Source organism: Conger conger, chromosome 2 (assembly GCF_963514075.1).
Source record: "Conger conger chromosome 2, fConCon1.1, whole genome shotgun sequence".
Taxonomy (NCBI): Eukaryota; Metazoa; Chordata; class Actinopteri; order Anguilliformes; family Congridae; genus Conger; species Conger conger.
The window spans coordinates 69,472,444-69,493,134 of record NC_083761.1 but is presented as its reverse complement, the minus strand read 5'-3'; the positions used below and the strand labels follow the sequence as shown (position 1 = coordinate 69,493,134).

The 20,691-nt window shown below is 40.6% G+C and overlaps 3 protein-coding genes across 5 annotated transcripts; all 3 read right to left on the bottom strand.

Moving 5' to 3' along the window:
* Positions 1-218: 218 nt before the first annotated feature.
* Positions 219-5,882, bottom strand: f8a (coagulation factor VIII associated). Its single transcript, XM_061231148.1, has 12 exons — positions 5,721-5,882; positions 4,889-4,935; positions 4,626-4,698; positions 4,123-4,282; positions 3,917-3,985; positions 3,478-3,598; positions 3,202-3,294; positions 2,664-2,728; positions 1,798-1,879; positions 1,512-1,558; positions 1,095-1,150; positions 219-769 (listed from the first exon to the last, which is right to left on the bottom strand). The coding sequence occupies exons 1-12, from the start codon at positions 5,783-5,785 to the stop codon at positions 688-690; spliced, it is 960 nt and encodes a 319-aa protein (XP_061087132.1). The 5' UTR covers positions 5,786-5,882; the 3' UTR covers positions 219-687.
* A 1,382-nt stretch (positions 5,883-7,264) lies between these two features.
* si:ch211-243a20.4 (uncharacterized) lies at positions 7,265-11,137 on the bottom strand. Of its 3 annotated transcripts, none has more exons than XM_061231150.1 (6): positions 10,963-11,137; positions 10,020-10,082; positions 8,309-8,427; positions 7,998-8,093; positions 7,747-7,827; positions 7,265-7,563 (listed from the first exon to the last, which is right to left on the bottom strand). In XM_061231150.1, the coding sequence occupies exons 1-6, from the start codon at positions 11,018-11,020 to the stop codon at positions 7,507-7,509; spliced, it is 474 nt and encodes a 157-aa protein (XP_061087134.1). In that variant the 5' UTR covers positions 11,021-11,137; the 3' UTR covers positions 7,265-7,506. The 3 variants fall into 3 exon arrangements, with proteins under 3 accessions (XP_061087134.1, XP_061087133.1, XP_061087135.1); XM_061231149.1 differs by having other exon boundaries at positions 10,020-10,289; positions 10,963-11,136; XM_061231151.1 differs by lacking the exon at positions 10,020-10,082 and having other exon boundaries at positions 10,963-11,136.
* Positions 11,138-11,414: 277 nt separating this feature from the next.
* LOC133113213 (uncharacterized) lies at positions 11,415-18,646 on the bottom strand. Its single transcript, XM_061222945.1, has 5 exons — positions 14,268-18,646; positions 13,522-13,615; positions 13,322-13,371; positions 13,051-13,147; positions 11,415-12,643 (listed from the first exon to the last, which is right to left on the bottom strand). Exons 1-4 carry the CDS (start codon positions 18,636-18,638, stop codon positions 13,088-13,090), a joined length of 4,575 nt encoding a protein of 1,524 aa, XP_061078929.1. The 5' UTR covers positions 18,639-18,646; the 3' UTR covers positions 11,415-12,643; positions 13,051-13,087.
* Between the last annotated feature and the right edge of the window lie 2,045 nt (positions 18,647-20,691).

Genomic DNA, 20,691 nt, shown 5'->3' with positions numbered 1-20,691 from the left:
GTGGTGTTAAAATGCTGTAGTATCTGGTCACTCAGACTGTGCATTATAACACACTGTTTGTCACTGTTAATGCATTCAGGATCCGGAAATTTGTTGAATACTGTTCTGTATCATGCAGTATTAAATCTGCAGAGGAGCACATACCAATACCATCACTTTCATTATTAAAGGTCTAAAACAAAGATCATGTAACCAAAGGAAATGAGAGATCACAGAGCTTTCTTACAACAGTTTAATTAAATAATATATTAATAAACTTAACGTCCAACATTACAGATGACATAATTTCATATCATAATGCCAGTTTATATCGTTAACTGGCAGCTAAAATAAAACACTGTACACTGAGAAAAATTAAAACAAGTAGCCCCTAAACAGATTTGTCTGGCTTGGTCTTCAAAAGCCACACCAGTCAGACCCTTTCATGTCATTACCTGTAAATACATCAATGTGGATGAAATTTTGAAACAAGATCTACGTTGACTTGGCTTTCTCTCACATAGTGATACTTTGAAAGACTGAAAGAAAGTTATGTTCCATGTTGTGAATGCACAGAGTTGATGAGCCTGAGACTGTGTGTGTGTTGCATGTGTCTGTGTGTGTGTATGAGTGTGTGTGTATGTGTCTGTGTGTGTGTGTGTGTGTGTGTGTGTGTAGGGGGGCGGTGAGGGGCAATAGGAGCACACACTAAATTCCTTGCCCTGAGGGAGTGATGCGCTCCTGAACCACCAGATGCAGCAGGTGGTTCTGCTCTGCAGACAGCAGGGGCCTGTGAAACAGAGCACAGGAGTTTGTGAAACAGAGCACAGGAGTTTATGAAACACAGCACAGGGGTTTGTGAAACAGCACAGGGGTTTGTGAAACAGCACAGGGGTTTGTGAAACACAGCACAGGGGTTTGTGAAACACAGCACAGGGGTTTGTGAAACACAGCACAAGGGGTTGGCAGGACAGGACAAGAGGGAAGGAGCAGTGCCATGAACAATGGCCTACAGACACAGCCCATTAACATTTCATAAGTGGTCATATTTCAAAAGGTGCCTCAAATGACAACCACCAGCACCCACACAAACGGCAGCATGAGACGGAACCCACCACAATTCAGTCTGTAGAGATTTTAGAGACTCTGTATCTTTCTCCTGGCAGGCCATCTGTAAAATAATACAACAATATATAATATTATAAAACTCAACAGTTAAAAAGTTCAATTATATCCTGACAATGATAAATAATGAATTATTACACATCTCAACTGCTTTAAAAAAAATAGTTTCCCACACATCAGCTCAACAGGTCTAACCAAAACAGACTCAACAGTTACACACCCAGCTTTAACTACACTAGTCAAATAGCACATACAGCAGTATATTACACCACCACCGCAGTCCTCCATAATTATAAGTCCAAAACACAGGATGGCAACCCCAATAGCACTACACAGTATGTAGCAGGATATAATTCTGTGCAACAATGCTTAAAATTCACAGTCCATTCTGCTTCCTCTGTACTTACCACCACGGACTGCAGAAGTAAAAAGACATTCTCGGGCAGGAAAGTCACTGCAGGAAAGAAAGACGGCAAAGAAGCAGTGAGCTTCAGCAGAAACTGAAATACTCACACAGCAGTATTTTCTGTATGTGTCGCTTTAAGAACAGGCTGTGCTTCCACCAAGCCTTGGGGAATATTATCTGTCGGGAGAGGAAGCTATGCTATCACAGAGAGTGCACCATGGCTGACTTCCAGAGCTTATACACGGCAGAGGCACCTCCCTCCATGTGCTGACGGGATAGACACTTACCCTGGCTGTGAGAATCAAAGGATTCCCAGGCGTACCTCTCCAGGGTCTGAGCGTGTTCTGGTAGCAACTTCTGAGGTGGAGGCTGAAAGAAGTTTGGGAAAGCTGGTTCACGTAAAATATCTCTGTATCCATGCATCCCAGTAACATGAAGAAATAAGATAATGCCATTGAATCCCTATTGTTCTTTATTCTATATGAAATTCACATATTAACTGCATAATGCAGTAATATGTTGTATAACAAGAATGTCAAATCTATACAGGTATAGCACACAATTTACTCTTATACCTACTTGTCACAGTATAAGTTTGGGAAATCCAGGGAAAACTTGGCAGTTCAAACATGGCAACAGCACCAAATGTTCCCATTTAGAAGAAACAGCAGTATGAACACTATGTACTGCATGTATTTGATCATTTATATCTTTGACATTTAAAGTTATGTCTAATAATGTACAATAAGACAATGCCAGCAGGAGAGTATTCATGGCTACGACAACTAAGACGGCAGAAACAATGCATGGACTTACAGTACGCCTTCAAAATACCCCCAAAAGAATATGCCCATGTTTTGTTGCTTATATTTTTGTAATAGTTTTAAACTGCAAATTAATTTAAATAAGCAATCAAATCAAATGATTTCACAGACAAAAGTGCAGGTTAATAGCGGCATCAAAAGTCAACTGATCACATACTTCATGGCAGACAAATGCATTACTAATGATCTTGATTACTCAGGGTGTCTTCCAATATTTCAAATGTGACTAAACAATTCAAATTTCAATGATTATTTGCATTCATAGTTCAAAAGTCTCAATAGATTTGCAGTGATGTAACTGCAAATAGTAAAAAGAATTTTGGTCCCACCTCTAACAGCATGAGGAGAAGCACTCTGGAGATCTCACATCTGGCCACAATATCCAAAAACGCCCCTGGAATGTGGAAGTTGTAAGTGAGTGAAAATAAATGGAGAAAGGTGGTGAAACGAGAGACAGTCAAATATGTACACCAGATAAAACCATCCCGTTCCATCTCCCTTACCTTGAGTACAGTTAAGGTAACAGGTAAGATATGGCCAGACAGTTCATAGCAAAACAGCACTCTATCATCTACCTGGAATGTGTTACCCATCCAATGCCGTAGTGTGTGGTTAACAAATTATCCGTCAGGAAAGCAGTTGTAAATATAGTTCCCCTCAGGTTGCAATGCGCCTGCTTGTGTCTGTCCTTTTTATTACTCGGACAAGTATCTCTCAAAACAGTGTATGTGATAGCATGTCATTTGCGTTGACATTTTTCCAGTATTTAGTATCAGAGCCGAAGGTATGGACTTATTACAGGCTGACTGTTTAACAGGAAATGATGTCACAATGCCACAGCAATGTGATTGGATCTTGTTGCCTCACCCACAGGTGTGTTGGTACCAGGCAGCTGCAGCCCCCTCTCCTGACACGTGTACTGCATCTCTGTAAGAACAGCTAGTGCGCCGTCATAGTCACCTGCACACACAAACAGAGAGTCTGTACGTTTTAAATGCAACCAAGACACAGAGGATATAGGCAAAATTTCCTACAATATACATTTAATCACCTTATTCCGTGTAGCGGACAATGTAGAGCAACACAATTTGCTATAAATGGCATTTTTGAGAAACTGAGGCACACATGCCCTGATTCACTCACGTGTTAGAATTTTGCAGGAGGCCATTTCCCCAAGAGAAAGCAGAGACTCAACTGGGGTCTGTGCTTGCAGCTCCGCGGCCCGCTGGTAGTGAACTATGGCCTCTCCGTGTCTGTTCATCTCCTGGAGAAAGGGCAATGCATGCAATAAGACTAGTCCAGACCAATCACAGTCCCCTGAGTCAATGTTTGGATATTACAGACAAGGAAAGACTGGATCCTACAGTGGATTCCATTTCCCCTGAGGGAATGCACAGACACATCACACACACACACACACACACACACACACACACACACACACACACACACACACACAGGCTAACCACAATACATTAACAGTGCTGAATGAAAGCTCAGGCACTTTTTTAACTATATTAACATGGGGACCATGATACGGAAAAGAGGGATGATGTGGGATATATGCTAAGCAATCAGTTACCTTCAGAGCATTTCCCAGCTCTAGAGAGAGACTAGCAGCCATCACAGGCTGGTTCATTTCTATGTACACCTGAAATACAAGCAAATGATTTGTGTCATAACAAAATACATTACACCGGGAACACAAACATGTACACGTGCATAACACTACAGAACATACGACGCTCATTCATGCACACTGGAAGGACACAGGCGCCACTGTATCACCTTGATAGCAAAGCTGTAGCAATTGAGTGCAGCCTGAAGGTGTTCGTCAAAGCCTGGGGCTCGGAGTGCGCGGCTTTCCCGCTCGGAGAGCAGGAACAGCCGGGCTGCCTCCGTAAGAGCAAGCGCCTCCCCTGGGGCATTGAACAACGTCTGCTCACATCTAATTGAGAAATTAATTAGGTAATTAATAACTATTGCATTAGATGAAACAGTAACTACAGCTTCACTCCTGCCCTTTATCCAGACTATTTATTTTAACAAACAATTACTGTTATTTCACAATACAAGTATTTAATTTCAGGTAAGCATCCAAAATTAGTAAATTCAGGCTCCCTGTAACACAAGCACACACTGATCAATTATCAAATGATTCAACCTCTACTTTATTTTATCAAATCTATTGTATCATATATACCATCATGGGGGTTCTCTGTGTGATTTGCCAGAAGGACAATTAATAAAAAACTTCATGAGAAGTCAATAATGGAAAAAGGTCCACATACCTTGCCATGGCCAGGTTACAAAATGCAGCATACTGCAGACAGTCCTGCTGTTTGAGCTCTTTGGCCAACTGACCTGGAGCAAGATATGACAATTATTACATACCTATGAAAGATAAAATAACAAAAATAACACCAGGACAGTGAACCTGATTTTGTTATCTACTGTAAAGCTGACAAGTGCAAGTTCGAAATAAAAGGAAAATTAAATTAGACACAAGACTCAAGTCACCTTCTATTGTTACTTTTACCCAATATTAACTTACCAAACTGTTCGCTTGCCTCAGCAACATTTGGCTTTCGAAGAAATCGCCTGTAAATTAACAAAAAATCTACATCTAAATATTTACAGTACACTGAAAGTATTTGGCACTGAAAGCGGTCTAGGTTTGCTCTACCTTGGGCTCTTTTTATACAAGTTAATGGGGGCGTTATTTATGCTGCTCAGTAGCTAGATGCTCTTACCCTGAGCAACATATGGAAATTACATTTTACATTACGTTACCCTCCAGTTTACAGATTTTAATTTTTTAGATCTAGATCAGGGGTCGGCAACCCTGGTCCTGGAGAGCCGCAGGGTGTGCTGGCTTTCGTCTCCACCTTAAAATAAGCAATCAACGGCTTTCATTGATCAATTAATGCCAAGTAACAACGAAAGCCAGCACACCCTGCGGCTCTCCAGGACCAGGGTTGCCGACCCCTGATCTAGATGATATACCCTGGGTCATTTCAAGTTGTTTTAATTTGCTTGAATTTAGGAAAGACATCTTGCGTTACTTCAAGTCAGCAAGTTAGCTATTGTACTTTATTATAACTAGTCTAATAACTAGACTCTTATGATATTGGCCTATATCATTCACCAAACACCGGTCGCTTGCTAGCTAAGGTTATCTAGCTAGATGACAACGGAATTCTAAAAAAACAAAACAAGCTAGCTATCGAGACAACAAATGGAAATTGTATCTGACGTTGGCTAGTTAGCTAGCATTGGAAGATTGCGACCCTTAAGCTTTAAAACGGAACGTACGTGTACGACCAGTATATGCATGGAAAAACACTCACTTTAAAATGCGAACAGAAAATATAATTTTTTCTTACTTTTTTAATTTATTGGATACTGCTCGATATCGCATCAGGAAATCACCTTCCGCAGCCATGTTCATGGAATTACTTGGTTGGTTGTGATTGAAATCATAAAGGCGGTGTCACTGTAGAGAGTAGTTAAGTGCTGTATTTTCTGTCTCACGAAACGCAACATAATGCATAGGAAGGAGGACTCGAGTGACTTATTTCGCCAGATTGAATAACCAAATTTATTTGTTATTGGGTCACATTTTCATACATGACTGTCCAAAAAAGGTAATTGCCCACACAATGTCCACACTAGCTGCTTGAGTATTCATGTAGGTCTCAGTGCGTTTTACATTGACATGTGTTATAAGAAGTATATCTTGATATTTTCTGAGCCATCTTTGTTAAAATTGATTGCGTCACAAGCCGCTCGTAAGTCAATTGGTCTTCGCATAAATAGTTCCCACCCACAGAACTGAATCAACTGAGCATGAGCAAAACTATTCCAATGCATGCAGGATATTTTGCTTGATATTTTCCATAGATTGTATAGACGACAAATAAATGGTGCGTAGGTTTATTTTCTCTGGGTAACTGCCCATATTGGTGTAAAGGGAAGCGAAGAAGTAGATATATAATGGCCAAACAGACTCTCAGGCTCCAGAACATACTTACAAATTCCACAGAGACTGGAGTTAGATAGCTGCCGAGGGAAAATAACGCGATAACCCGTTTAATAATTGATCATACAGAACTCAACTATACAATGCATAAAATAGGTAAGCATCCTAAAGGAAATTGCATACACTGTATTGAGCCATAAACAGTAAAACTTATATTATTTAAATGTAGAGGATAAAGTAAAGAGTAAACCAGTTTATTTATCTCATTGAGGGAAGTAAAGCATAATAATGTCATTAAATGGTTTCTAGGAAGGCCATCAAGTAAAATATTTTGGAAACAACTTGGAAACAGGCAAATGGTCCAGTTGAAAGAATTATTTATTTCCCCCGCCAAATCTACTGCTCCCACTGCTCCACGCTCCAGTCCATTTGGTGGCGGTAATGCACAAATTAAGCTTTATCTCAAATGCCCTAAAGAAGACGAAGACGAAGAAACAGCAACGTCTGGAAATGTAGCCCGTTTTTTGGGCTTTCCAGAATTTTGTATTAGACCTACCCTTTTCTGAGCTGGTTACATATGTTATTTAGCTAATGTCATACCATGGACTGTATTTAACATGCGGTCACCCTTATACTCAATATGTTATTGTATTAAACTGAAAGTGCTCGAGTTAACTTACATTAAATCATAAAATAAAATGTATTTTAATAACTAAGAAGATTGTGTATACGTGTTATTTTTAAAGGTTGCAATTATAAGAGTTGAAGTTGTCATATTGGCTGCATACGATAAACAATATTGGAAACCGTGTTAACTGATTGGAAGGTAATATATTTAAATATGGGTTGTAATCTACGATCGTGGTTGTGAAAATAAATATATAGCATCTGAGTTGCAGCAAAGCCTTAACTATAAGACTATAACAACTTATTATAAATTGGCACCAGTTATTTATGTTATATTTTCATTTATTTCGTCAAAACATAACAAATTCAAATAGTATATTTCAGTTTCAATAGTACGTTTCAGACTGCTTCATGTTTTCATATTGTAAGCCTACATGAAATTGTTGTAGGAAGTAATTTAATGAAACGCATGTTCTGTTCTTGAAAACATGCAGGTTGAAGTACATTACAGCAATGAAAGTGATGATGAAAGGGCAAAAGAAAATGAAAAAAAATAGAGCACATCAAAAATTTTCATAGACAGATTCAAATATGCCATCCTCCTTTTGTGAGTTGTCAGTCTAAAAAAGAAAGCAAAAAAAAACCAATATGAGTCGGTCTTTCATCCCTAAAACGACACCAAGAACCAAATGGAATTTCATATCAAAAGAACAGTTTGTTAATAGACAAAATGGAGAGAATGTGAGACTATTCTCTCTGACATCGTAAAGTACATATAAAATTAACCATGGTTCATTAATCACCTGCTGCACACATGTTTGGTCCATGTCATTTGCTGATGGGTCTAGCACATTGTAAATTGAGGAAGTCCCATGTTCAAGAGCCTGAAAAAAGTTGGAGGTTAGTTTGGGGTGGAGTAGTGAAAATGTGATCTTTAATACTTTTATTTCACAATTATTTTTAAAAGTTGATACCTAAATACATACAAAATAACATTTTTATTGATGGTGGTGTGTGTGTGTGTATATATATACAAGGAAAGAGAGGGGCTCACTGTGTAAACAGAGTCAGTGGCAACTGCATCTTCCACTTCATTCACCATTTCCCCTTCCCCTTCTTCCTTTCTCTCATTCCTCAGTTTGTGCTGTTTCTAAAAGAAAGCACTTACATTAATGACAGTAATATTACCTGAAATCTTTGTAGTAACTACCTGAATGAATGAATGCCTTTCAAAGAAATTGACTGATCTATGTAAAATCCCTGTGTATCACAATGCATTACAATCATTATGTTTTTTAAATAATTGTGTTTCTTTTTGCAGAAACGTCATCCCTGGATTTTGTGTCCCTATTCCTCCCTACTCACCCTGTAGTCCATCAGAAGAATTATGGACCCAATGCTACTGAAGAGGAAAAGGCCCACATTCAGAGCCACATTCAGTATGAGGACTGCATCTCTAGAAACTGACTCCCGGTATCCCACATCTAGGAAAGAGATTGAAAGATGTGTTATTTGTGTAGACTGCACAGCAAAGAGAACATATTCTGAAATCTAGATATTAGGTGCAAAACGGAAGTCCTGACACATCAGTACAGAAATGCATGCATTACATCATGCACCACAGGCCACTTGGCACCTCCCCCTCTCCGAACTTCCACCTCACTGTCATGACTACTGTCTGTTCTGGCTCCACAGTGGTGGAACGAACTCCCCGTTGAGGTCAGAACTGTAGAATCTCTTCCAATCTTCAAGCGCACACTGAAGGCGCACCTCTTCAAACAGCACCTCTCCCCGTCCCTCCCTACCTCCCTGTGAACCTTAATCGTTGTCTTTCTGTGATGTACTTTTTTGTGTATCAGTATTTTTTGTTTGGCTAGGTAAGCAGTGTTTGGCTAGTTAAGGGGTTTGGTCATACTTTTGCGTTTGTTTGTTTGTTTGTTGAAAAAAAAATAATAATAATTTTAAAAAATCTAATAGGCCCTGGTCCTTATCTTTGTTGTGCAGGTAGCAGTTGAAATTGTACTTCCCTCTAGGGTCTTTCAGCGCACTTATCCCTGGTTATGGGTATGCACTTTGTTGTACGTCGCTCTGGATAAGAGTGTCTGCCAAATGCCATTAATGTAATCATCATACTCACTTTCCTGTTGCCCAATGGTGTCACAAGACTGAGACATCAGTTTCCGTCATTTATGTTCTCTACTTCAGAGTAGGATGTTATAAGGATTAGTCCTGGAGATTTATAGTGCCTTCAGAATGTTTTCACCCCCTTGTTATTATAATGTTATTTCTGATTTAGTTTTGTTGAAAATACCATTTTTACTAGTTATTCTCTGTAATGTCAGGGTTCAGAATTACAGTTTAAGAAAAATAAGATTATATAAAAAATCTAAACAGGAAAAGAACAGAATGAAAAGCTCCAGTCCTGCTGACCATGTCCTTCTGCAATCCATACTAGTGTCCGACACTTGAGAATCACCAGAATAGCCTTCTAGCTGGCTGATTCGTGGTAATGTCCTTGCTGAAAAAAACCTAATTAATAAGTATTCACAAGTTGCATTCACAACCTGAATTGGGCCAGGTGAATTCCACTGAGAACCACTGTTCATTTTTCAGGTATATTTAATACATACATTTTCATGTGCTCCATGGCAATGCCTTCAGATATCTTAAAGATTCCTTAATCGAAAGGGAAAGGGAATTATTATTATTATTATTATTAATGGCATTTGGCAGACGCTCTTATCCAGAGAGACATAAAGTTGATTAGTCTAAGCAGGAGAGAGTCCTCTCCTGGAGCAATGCAGGGTTAAGGGCCTTGCTCAAGGGCCCAGCGGCTCTGCGGATCTTATTGTGGGTACACCGGGGATCGAACCACCAACCTTGTGGGTCCCAGTCATGTACCTTAACCACTGCACTACAGGCCGCCCCATAACTCTGTAGACTAAAATGTATGTGCACCTTTTTAGCAAACAGACATAACCAAAACATTCAAACACAAAGCGAATGATTGAAACCAACTTTCTGTTCAAATACACTTCAACACCGCTTCCATTCATTCCAGTTTACAGACCCTCACCTCTTACTAGGATCTCCCAGGAGGCTATTGTCTTCTGGTACTCACAGTAGTATTCTCCTGAATCTGAACTATTCAAAACAGACAGTTTCCATGAAATTGTTTTTGTTTCCAAGACGTCATAAGATTTTAGCACTTTTTTGTGGCGACGACAATGGCAGACAAATTGAACTGAGCTTTGGTTCACTGGCACAGTCACATTAAACTCAAGATTGAGTGTTTCTCCAGCCAGTGCCACCATGATTGGCTTAACCACACGGATTTTGGGTTGAGCTGTGAATGAAGATTTTTAAAAAATGAAAAGGCATTATATACTGATAGATAACAGATGCAATATGTAACAGTTGCTGCTACTGAGCTAAAATTGGGGAGGCTGAGCACTTGGGTGTATTTCATAATCTCGTTGAGTATGATTAATGAATATGCCAACTTAAATGAGGATAAAGGTTGATGCTATACACATGAAATGATTTCAGTTTCAGCAACAAAAATATTGATCCAAGTAGTTCCAAGTAGTTGGAATTTTCATTATTCAATGTAATCTAATCTCTTCATTACATTGAAAAGACTATGTGTGAGATCCACAAAAGTATGGCTATAATATACATAATTGGCTCCGGATGGGTGATAATCATGAAGTACAATCAAATAATTTTGGTAAAGTGGTGCATATTGTTGATTTGTAGTAAACTAGTTACTAATGTTGTTTCTAAACTAACCTTGAAGGTGAGAAAAGATGCTATGGTTTTATGCTATTCAAACTGAGGGCAGAAGATGGGGGTTCCATATCCACAGCATACAATAAAAGAAACACTACATTATTCTTAACATTGCAGCACATATGAAATTGAATAATTATTACTTTAAGGATGTCACATTCACAACAAAGTAATATACACAATATGGTGTGTATTTGTATTATATGCTGAATGAGTAATAATCTTACCTTCAGTGAGAAATCCAAAACACATCAGACCACATACCAAACCCAGCAGCCATTCCATATTGCTATTAAGTAATGTGCATCAAGGCAATAGTAGACGCTTCTGGTTCTGTCCAGCAACCACTTGTCACTGGGCATCCACCATCAGGCTGTGTGAAATCAACAGTGGTGTGCATGTCCCTATAACACTCCTCTCATGGACAGCCTCGGACTGTTCCTCTTTTTCATTTTATTTTTCACAGAAACAACTAAACTTCCCCAAAGAGTGGTTATTGAATGTGTTGTGTAAAAGAAAAACAGACTGAAAGCCTCAATGATGACACGCAGGAAATTTCAGACACAGAGGCATGGACGTACATTAATCAGAATAGACAAATTAATGTCATATATTCATATTGTAACTAAATACAGCTTATAGGCGAAGTGCTCAATAGTAAAGACATTGATCACATGCATTTTTCCCCCAATTTGGTCATTTTTATAATCCATGTACATATTTACAAGGCAGTTCCAATACAACATTTTGATATTGTCACTTTTTACCAGAATAAAAAAACAATAGAAATAATGACTATAGTAATACAGATGAGTTCACACTTGAGCTTAAACTGATGTTTTTTTAAGATGGCTGAATGTTTTTTCTCTCTCTCAGCGTATTGTCTCCTTGTCTATTGAACCACTTTACTGCTCAAAAAAGACTTTTGTTATATTGGATCTTTAGCCCATTTACTGTTGTCAGTTGACATACCCATTGGGTCAATAAAGTATGAGGGCGCAGTCCCATTATTATCTCTAGCCTCCTCCTCAAAGATAACATGATTTATCTGATCTGGGAGCAATTCTATGTAAAATGTTCTATACTGTCTGCTTTGTAAAAACCCCCATAATGAAAACAGGAGAATTTTTCAAAGGATCATACAGGCAAAGTCATAAGAGTGTGCAAACACGCACACACAAATTCCAAGAGGCAACAAGCCAACATTTCCCAAGGCAATATTAATCTCAGAGGCCACTCAAACAATTAAAATGTGGTGCCATTATTTTTTAACATTAGGGGGAAAAAGTAGTTCATCAACCTCAGTCAACTATTTTAAATAGAGAAGATCCCATTCAGACTAGAGTATAAATCGGTGATCGTATTAAAAATGGAAATGCTGACAATGATAGCTGTAAGAATACCCTGCTCTTCTCTCTCACTCCCCATCAATTTTCTCTCCATGCTCTTGCAGTCCTTTCCCATACTCATTCCCAGTTCCATTCTCTCCACTTATATGCCCAGTATTTCAGTTTAAAAAATAAATTAAATATTCACAATGATGAAAAAATGATAGTCAAAAACTTCCCCCACATTTTTCACAAAATTTTTTTTAAAAGGGAGCAAGTTTCTCTTTTTCCAGTGTCAGTGTGTGGGTCTCTGTTGCCATGTTTTTCTTTCCTCCATCATTTGCTTTCTTCCCGCATCTCCTTCAGTATTCTTCAGTCCTTTGATCTTCATCAATATTTCATCATTTGTTTTTACTGATGAGAGATTATTCTGGTATTTGTTTTGCATAAAAAAAAGGGTTCTTCAGAAAAGGGACTTTCTAAAAATATTTCTTGCTCCAGGATTTCATGATTTCCCCCACACAGTAGTTTTGTTTTCTGGATTCCTCTCATCGATTTTAACACCCATCCGACGTGTGCTCTTTCGGTCAACCAGTGAAGGGACAATACAGAAACTTAATAAGGACATGCACAGTATTCACATTTTAAAAGCAAACCAAATTTTACAACCCATTTTCCTGCACATGGCAATTACTCTGAAAGCGCAACAGACCCCATTATAGTGGAATACACTCCCACCCTCCACTCATCTAACGGTGTATATTACATTAGCAATATTGTAATAATATTGTTATAGCCATAACATGCCTCCATCATACCCTGATCAAGGCATAATGAAATGTCTTTGGTTAGCATTCGACTTTGTGTTTTGTTTTAAATAGTCAGCACCTCATCAAACCGTGGAGTGCATTCCTTAAATATTTGTACCACTGAAATTGGACCATTGAAATTCTATGACACAAAGCTCTCCCACATCACTGTACTCACCAGGTCTGTCTCTTCGGTGCTCCATTCTTGCTCTCCCTCAACCTATCTCCGATTGCGCTGGACACACAGGCTTCACTGGCCGATTGTTCTGAGGGAACTAGAAGATATTCCAAAGAGAAAGAGACAGACAACTTGGAAAAACCTGAATAAGGAATGGCAAAAATGTGTTTAACTTCAAAGCTTTAAAAATGTCTTTGTGGTAGTGTCTCGATGAACTGAGGCAGAGGGCAGTTCACCAGAAGATTTGTTCATGATTCGTCTCTGTTCGTACCTTGTGCTTTGGACACCGCAATGAAAAGTTGTCTTCATTCAGAGCACAGCCTGGGAGAGAGAGACAGTATAATTTATATAGATCATCATATAAAACAAGATAAAATAAAGTAGAACATGCACAATAGCTGTGCTTAACACACAAACTTGGTTACAAGTAGCTGGCAATGAAGAAATGTGTATAATAATTAAAATGCTGACCTGCCTCTGTAGCACACAAATAGTGGTATCTTAGTGTGCAGCCTTTACTGTAGCAGCCAAGGGTTGAACCCATTGCCTTACAATGGGAGCAGCACTAGTGAAGACAGTGGTCGCAGTTGAAATACAAGGCGACAAATTGGATGCAACAAGGTCAACACTCAAGACAGAAGTACAGCAGTTACATGAAAACAGGAGCTACAGAGGGACATCTGACAGAAAGAGTGATATAAACCAAATTATACAATGTACTGTATAGCTGAAACAGACAATTACAAGTTGTCTACTTTGAAATAACACATACAATTATGAAAGATAAAATTACTGTTAACACAAATAGGTCAAACACTCAAAAAAACTACTGAAAATGGGATTCAAATAAATGCAGTTAATTTAAAGGCCCACACGCATATTTAATTTAATCTTGGAGCTTTTGATTTGTGTTTCATACTGCGAAACAATTGCAATTTTGTTAGAAGTATGCATATTTTAGGGTCTATCTGCTGCTATTCTGAGCGGTTTGTAAATGTATATCCAAACATGACATGTTTTTTTTAACAGAGAGGGGAAGGGGGAATTGGGCTTCTCAGGGCAGGGTTAGGGACTTTTAAAAAAACCTACAAAAAATCCATGCTCTTTGCAAACGTTTTGTGGGCATTTTAGATACTAAAACCAGGACGTGAACACTGATGCATGTGAGCCTTTCAGTAGTAGAACACAAAAAATAATAAAAATAAATAAAAACTCACTGTCTCTCTGGCACCATCTAGTGCCTCCTGCACACCATAGAGCCTTCCATTAACGAGATACACCCCACTGGCCCAGATTATACATCCCTCGTGTACCCACAATTCATCTGGGTCCAGGGGCACCTGAGGAAGCAGGGACAATGGCGCTGAAGGATCAGAGGAATCTTGGTTGGGAAGTGGTAGAGGTGGAGGGGGTTGAAAGGGCAGTAAGGCTTTGCTGTTGGTGGGTCCAGTTTTGGGCAAATCTTCACTGGATTTGTGTCGCCTTTTAAATCTTGGATGAGAAGTTAATTTTCTGTGTTGCGGCCTTTTCTGGATGTCCTCTACATGCTGTTCATTTTCTAGCAGTTGAGAGATTTCATTTGGTTGCTCTTCTTGTTTCAACACCTCATTAGCAGGTATCTGCGTCAATTCCCAATCTTTATTCCCTTTGTTACTACTACAGTGTCTATCCAGTGCACTCACAGAAGCTTCCTTGTCTGTTGATGTAGCAGCCAATGGGTCTGTAGTTTGATTTCCTGTCAAACTGGAGTCTGTGGCAGGCTCGCATTGTTGAAGTGCTACTGGAGTGATCTCCTGTTTCATTTCAATTTTAGCAGCCCCTGCTAATGCCCCCACAGTGCTGACACTGCTTGGCCCCAGGCTCTGCCTAATTACAGAGGGATTCTTGGGAAACCTCAAAGCATACTCAGGAGGATAGTAAGGTCCGTAGAGGTCACCAAGATCTTTGTAGTTAGCCCATTTTTTGCACAGGCAGCAGAGAAGATGACCAAAGGCGTCAATCTCAGTCATCACTGATCCTGAAATAACATACCCTGAGGAAGGAAGCACCTTCCCTGTTGGACTAGAATGAATGTGAGAAGCATTTTCCTTTTCTGCACCTCTCTTCTCTTTTGACCTCACCCTTTCTCCATCATTCCTAGTCGATTGAGACGTGTGTGTTGGATTTATAGAGGCAACAGGCCCTCCTCCCATTTCTTTTCCTGTCCACTTTCCTCCCCTCTCTTCTCCACTCTCTGCCTTCTTCTTTTCATCTTCAGCATTTACAATGGAGCATACATTTCCCAGCTCCTCCAACTTTCTCTCTACATGAATGTATGGAGCAAAAACGGGTTTCCGGGAGGTTGGAAAAACCCCACTAGAACTCAGGTTTCCTCTAATTCCTGCAGAATTGACCTCCCCTTCAAACACATCTACTACACTTCTCTGTGTCGGCATGGTCACCACTCCATCCGTTTCATTCCCAATTTCCTCCTTTCTTCCTTTTTGTCTGCAAGGATTTGCTTCCATTTCTGGCTCTCTCTCTTCACTCTCAATCTCTTCTTTTGCTGCCAGAGATATAGTAACAGAAGTAAGAGGCATAGAGGTTTCATTGTCAGAGTTGGTTTTATTGATAGGAATTGCAGAGGTGATGCTTTGTACTTCAGTTTGAGGTGTAGCAGTAGGAACAGATGTAGGCATTTCCGTAACAGGGGAAGCATTAAGGGATGCATTCTGTGACTGTCCCTGAATACGCTTTTGCTTATTCACACTGCCCACTGGTCGTCCCCTTTTCTTCCCAGATGGAAAATATCCTCTCGGTACAGCACTATCAGAGGGCTTCGTTTGAGTATACTGTGGCTCACCATTCACTGAAGATATGCTCCCTGTAGATATGTGTTGCTGATGTGGCTGGTTTTGTGGGGGAATGGATAATAGGCAGTGATTTGGATTCTGGTTGTGGTGGGGTGACTTAGTCCCAAGGACATCCCTCCCAGAATAATCATCCAAACCCAAACACATCTCACCCTCTTCAAGTTTTTGCCTCAGAAGAGTAGCTGCTGAATGTTCTCTACGAGTCTCCAGTTGCTGATAAGTTGTAGTGAAATGTTGAATATCTGACAGAGCAGAAGATGATGGAGGGGAAGTTGCTTGTACAGGGCGAGGCAATGGAGGGGGTGGGGGCAATGGTCCTAATAGGGTGAAATCAGGGGATAATTCATCTTTCCCCCCATCTCTTGCAGTGTCTCTTTCAGACTTTGGAGCTCCTGGCACCCCGATCCCAAAGTCTAATGCAGACTCCAAATCCCTAACTGTAGTTCTGGTAGGCTTTTCTATCAAATCACATTTCAGGATGTGTGTGTCCTGATGGGGGTCACACTGGTATGCAGTTGGAGGCAGAGGCCCTATTTCCTCAACCTCCCTGTAGGATATAATTTCTTCCAACGATATACCTTCATTTAGGTATGGCAAACAACTCACGCTGCCAGTTTCCATTCTTGAGAAATTCTCCCCAACACTGGAGTTGTAGTCCTTCAGGTCAGATATGCAAGTCATTTCTGTGTGAGATAAGCTAGAAGTTGAATCAGTATTACTCTCACTATCTTCATTTGTTTTTTTAGTATTGGGTGTAATTTTTTGTACTATTGCCTCCAGCTTCAAGCCCCTTCCCTTTCTAAGTGGTAGAACATCCATTTTTCCCAAAGAGGGTGGAGGAGAGTCTAGAGAATCACTTGTACTGACTGTTTTGTGTTTGGGCACATCTGGGCTGAATGGGTCAATATCTACATTGGGTTTTACATCAGAGTTGGATAAATGGGAGGGATGCATACTTGAAACTCCTCTTTGCTGCTGCTGTTGGGATATATCCTGGTGTTGCCTTTTTGCAGGAATTGGGGAGATAAAAGAACGGACCCTTCTTCTCATAATTAATGGGTTTGTGTCCCCAGAACCCCCCATTTTAGTTTTCCCCTGAGGTCCCAAGAGACCACTATTCCCACTAACACTGCTAGAATCAGATTGCTTGATAGGCGTAGACATTTGGTGAAATGATTTGACAACATCTTCTGTAACGATTCTTGATGAGTTTGATTCAAGATGTCTGGAAACCACTAGTGGCATTGAGGGCAAGACCATTGGCCCAGAGGGAGCAACAGGAGGTTCATTTCTTCGGTAGGAATCGCCCTCCATTATCCCTTTGTTCTCTCTTCCAGGTAATGATGGCCCCCACATTTTTCCAATGCTATAGTAACTGCCCTGAGGAGGTGGTAGTTGTGGATTAGCTAGTACATCAGGTGTGGATCGAATTCCTGCATGGCATTGATTTTTGCTTGAATCAGGGGACATCATTAAATCCTGAGAAGATGGCTGGTTAGTATTTGAGCCCCATTCAAGTCTGTCATTTAAGCTGTGTAAGTGTTGGAGAGAGTGAGAGTGGGGATACATTTGCAATTTATTAGTGGGTTGAGAGTTTTTTGGTTGAGATGCGTTCAAATTGTGATGCGATAGTTGGTAGGAGTGTCGAGGACTTATTTTGACAGTCCCATCCCCTGAATCTCTCAATCCAAAGCCATCTACACCAGTAGAGTGATGACTTGACTCATCTAGGCCTTGGAAGTACAGTTGAAATCTTGATGATGGTGAAGACAGAGGATTAGGGGTGGGTATTAGTTGTTGTGGGGCTTGTTGGGTGTGAAGAATGGGCATTTTTGCCGTTTTAACACTCCCCCCAGGGATTGTGTCCAACTGGTGAGGACCACAGGGTTGCTGCATTCGGTTTTGAAGCTGAATAGTTGTTCCCTTCGTAAAGGAATGACTATAGTTACACTTTTTAGAATTTTGGACCTCCTTCATAGTCTTAAGTGCTTCCTCCCTCAACATAGCTTTATGCAACTTTTCTTCTTTACTGTCCTCTTGATTTAACACTGAAGTAGAAGGTGACTGCTGAATAACAGAAGACCCGGTTAGTGGCAGAATACTCACTGTATCTCCTTCTGAAGATCTCTCCCTTGCATGGGTGGTCAGACAAGATGGTGAAAGATCACAGATGACTGAGCGTCGCTCCAATGATGAGAGAGATGGTAATGGTGATGATGGTGCATGAGGCTTAACTTGCCCCACAGATGATTCATTTCCCCTTGCTGGCTCAGCCGCTTTGAGTAGCAACTGCTGCACTGCAGAAGTGGAGTTTAATTCATTTGACAAGGATTTCCTGGTAGGATGGGCATAGTCAGATACCGTTGGGCTACTGTTCTTTGTATAGGGCCTTGCAAGTTCTGAGGACTGTGGCATATTGTTTCCACGATGATTTGGGGAATCTATAACTTTACCCAAAGAACCCCATTGAATTTCTTTTGATCCAGCTCCTCCAGAACACCAGGAATGACCAGCATCCTGGTCTATGTTAATCTCACCTTCAGGCCTCTGATTTGGATAGGTCTTTCCAAGGGAAGAGGATTCATTAGGGATATGACAATCCATACTCATTCTACTCTGAGACAAAAAATGGTTTCTCACACTTTCAGTCATGGATTTAGAATGCCTGGCATGGGGGTATTGATAAGGTATATTTTGAAACTGAGGAGTAGTACGGGTTTGCAACTGTGGAGCCATGTTTTCAGTATGCCTATATCGTTTCTCTGTGTGGTAACCTTGTAAAACTTCTTGCAAAAGACTTGGAAATGTTTGCTGTTGAACAGTATTATCATGTCCCCTTCCAGACTCTAAAGCCATGCTTCTTCTAGTCTGTCCTTTAACTTCTGCTGTTTTTACCTTTTTTTGAAGTCCTGCAATGTGTTGCGGAGGTTGCTGACAAGCTTGGTCATTTAACTTTGGTGCTAGTCCATCTTCACTCTGCACAACTCTGTCAGTGTTTAAACTCCTCCCACTACCTTGGACAGACTCAGGGAATCTGTAAGGGGACTTTTGACCACCAGGTTTAAGGTGGTGAGGTGGTGGTGGTGAGTGCCTACCAGTCAGTTTTGGTCCATGTGCTTCAGCATTAGTCGGCACACTTATATCACCTTCTCCATTGTGACTACTTGAATCTTTGAATGAACTGTAAGAGTGCTTCTCCCTATTAGGGCAATAGTTTGGAATTCCCAGAATGTTAGTTTGATCTCGTCCATGTGAGGATGCTGATATAGCTTGTTCTGACAGAGTTTTGGACTGAGTTCCAGAGCGAGTTGAAACAATCACCCCAACCCCTCCTTCTATGTGGGTTTCCTTTGTCTCTCCTCTTTTATCTTCTCGCTTCTTGAAGGAGACCTGACAGTGAATTTCACCTTCATTTTCCCTCCTAGCATGTATTTTCTTTATATGACTCTCTCCGCTTTGGCACATATCAGTTTTTAATTGTTTCACTTCATTTTCATTAGCACACATCTCTTCTTTCTTTGTTGTATCACTACATTTTTTCCTCCCTCCAACTTCATCACTAGGAATAACAAAAGGAACAACAAAATCAGGCTGAGATGAAGAGACGAGGGTTGGTGATGGTGTAGGGGACTTCAGACTAGTAGAGGGTGCAGGAGAGGGACATGGAGGGACTGTACTAGGTCCCTCAGATGGAATGTGAGAAGAAATGGAAGAGGGGGATATTGAACTGTATGTTTTATAATCAGTCCTTTGTAATTGAGGGGGACTCTGGGAAGACCATGTTTTCTTCTTTTTAGATAGCTCTACATTCAGATGAGATGGAGACCCCTGACAATCATGTTCAGTTTGGGAGTTAGTTTGATTCTGATATGTAGGGATGCCATCAGTTAGTCCAGCCACACTGTTAGTTTCACTTAACTGCCTTATCTTCCCATCTTCCCCTTCCAAATGTTGCTCTTCACCTTCAACTTGGGCCTCTCTTGGCTGTTCAGTCATGTGTTCCTCATCAGAATTTATATCATGACTGTCCATTCTACTACAGCCTTCTCTCCTTGGTGTTGAACTACTACTTATATTCCTTTGCTGACCAGTGGGTGAACATTGCAGTGGTGGCTGGTGTCCACCATCTTTGCCCCTGTTGTTTGGTAAGACAGAGTCAGAGAGCAGCATATGCTGCACTGTATTTGGCAAATTAGCCACCTGCGAACTCAAGGCATTTAGACTGCTGGTACCAGGGTCTAGGACTTGTTTTTCAAGTGAAGAGGTGGAGTAGTGGGAGGACGATGTACACCGATCACTTCCCTTGTGTCCCACTCCCTTTCTTGTTAAAACGGAATGACTAGCACCTGGACTTGCATTCAGACTAGTTGTGTTTGCATGAACACTGCTCCCACAACTACTGTTACTGCTGTTCGAATTTTGTGTGGGACTCAGCTGAGGCATTGTCTGTGACAGCCTACTGTGACTGTTTCTGGGGTTTGAGAGAGAATGCGATGATGGTTGGTGGGCAGAGGGTGCAGTGGAATTTCCCAGACCCTCTGAAATACCCATCAGTGGAGATGGGGAAGAGCTGCAGCTGGGTGACTGGACGAGAGAGGCAGCTGGAGATGGGTTAGAAATTGGACTGAAGTTTTGCTGGAATTGAGGCTGTTGGCTTTGTGTGTGCATTGGGGATTTGGTCATTTCGTGAGAAGAAAACAGATGTACAGATGGAATAGTAGAAGATGTGGAAGACTTGGAGGATGATATTGAACATGGGGGATGTTTAGGGAAAGAAAGCCCTGGTTGG

What these genes read in the sequence shown, in the direction of transcription:
- f8a (XM_061231148.1), bottom strand. Translation starts at nt 5,785, where the DNA reads ATGAACATGGCTGCGGAAGGTGATTTCCTGATGCGATATCGAGCAGTA. An exon ending in TGGTACCAACACACCTGTGG is followed by an intron (nt 2,729 to 3,201) that starts GTGAGGCAACAA and finishes TCCACATTCCAG; the next exon opens with GGGCGTTTTTGGATATTGTG. An exon ending in TACTTCTGCAGTCCGTGGTG is followed by an intron (nt 1,151 to 1,511) that starts GTAAGTACAGAG and finishes ATTATTTTACAG; the next exon opens with ATGGCCTGCCAGGAGAAAGA.
- si:ch211-243a20.4 (XM_061231149.1), bottom strand. Translation starts at nt 11,020, where the DNA reads ATGGAATGGCTGCTGGGTTTGGTATGTGGTCTGATGTGTTTTGGATTT. An exon ending in TTCTTCTGATGGACTACAGG is followed by an intron (nt 8,094 to 8,308) that starts GTGAGTAGGGAG and finishes GCTTTCTTTTAG; the next exon opens with AAACAGCACAAACTGAGGAA. An exon ending in CCACTGACTCTGTTTACACA is followed by an intron (nt 7,828 to 7,997) that starts GTGAGCCCCTCT and finishes AACTTTTTTCAG; the next exon opens with GCTCTTGAACATGGGACTTC.
- LOC133113213 (XM_061222945.1), bottom strand. Translation starts at nt 18,638, where the DNA reads ATGGCTCCACAGTTGCAAACCCGTACTACTCCTCAGTTTCAAAATATA. An exon ending in TTTGTGTGCTACAGAGGCAG is followed by an intron (nt 13,372 to 13,521) that starts GTCAGCATTTTA and finishes TCTCTCTCCCAG; the next exon opens with GCTGTGCTCTGAATGAAGAC. An exon ending in TGCGGTGTCCAAAGCACAAG is followed by an intron (nt 13,148 to 13,321) that starts GTACGAACAGAG and finishes AATATCTTCTAG; the next exon opens with TTCCCTCAGAACAATCGGCC.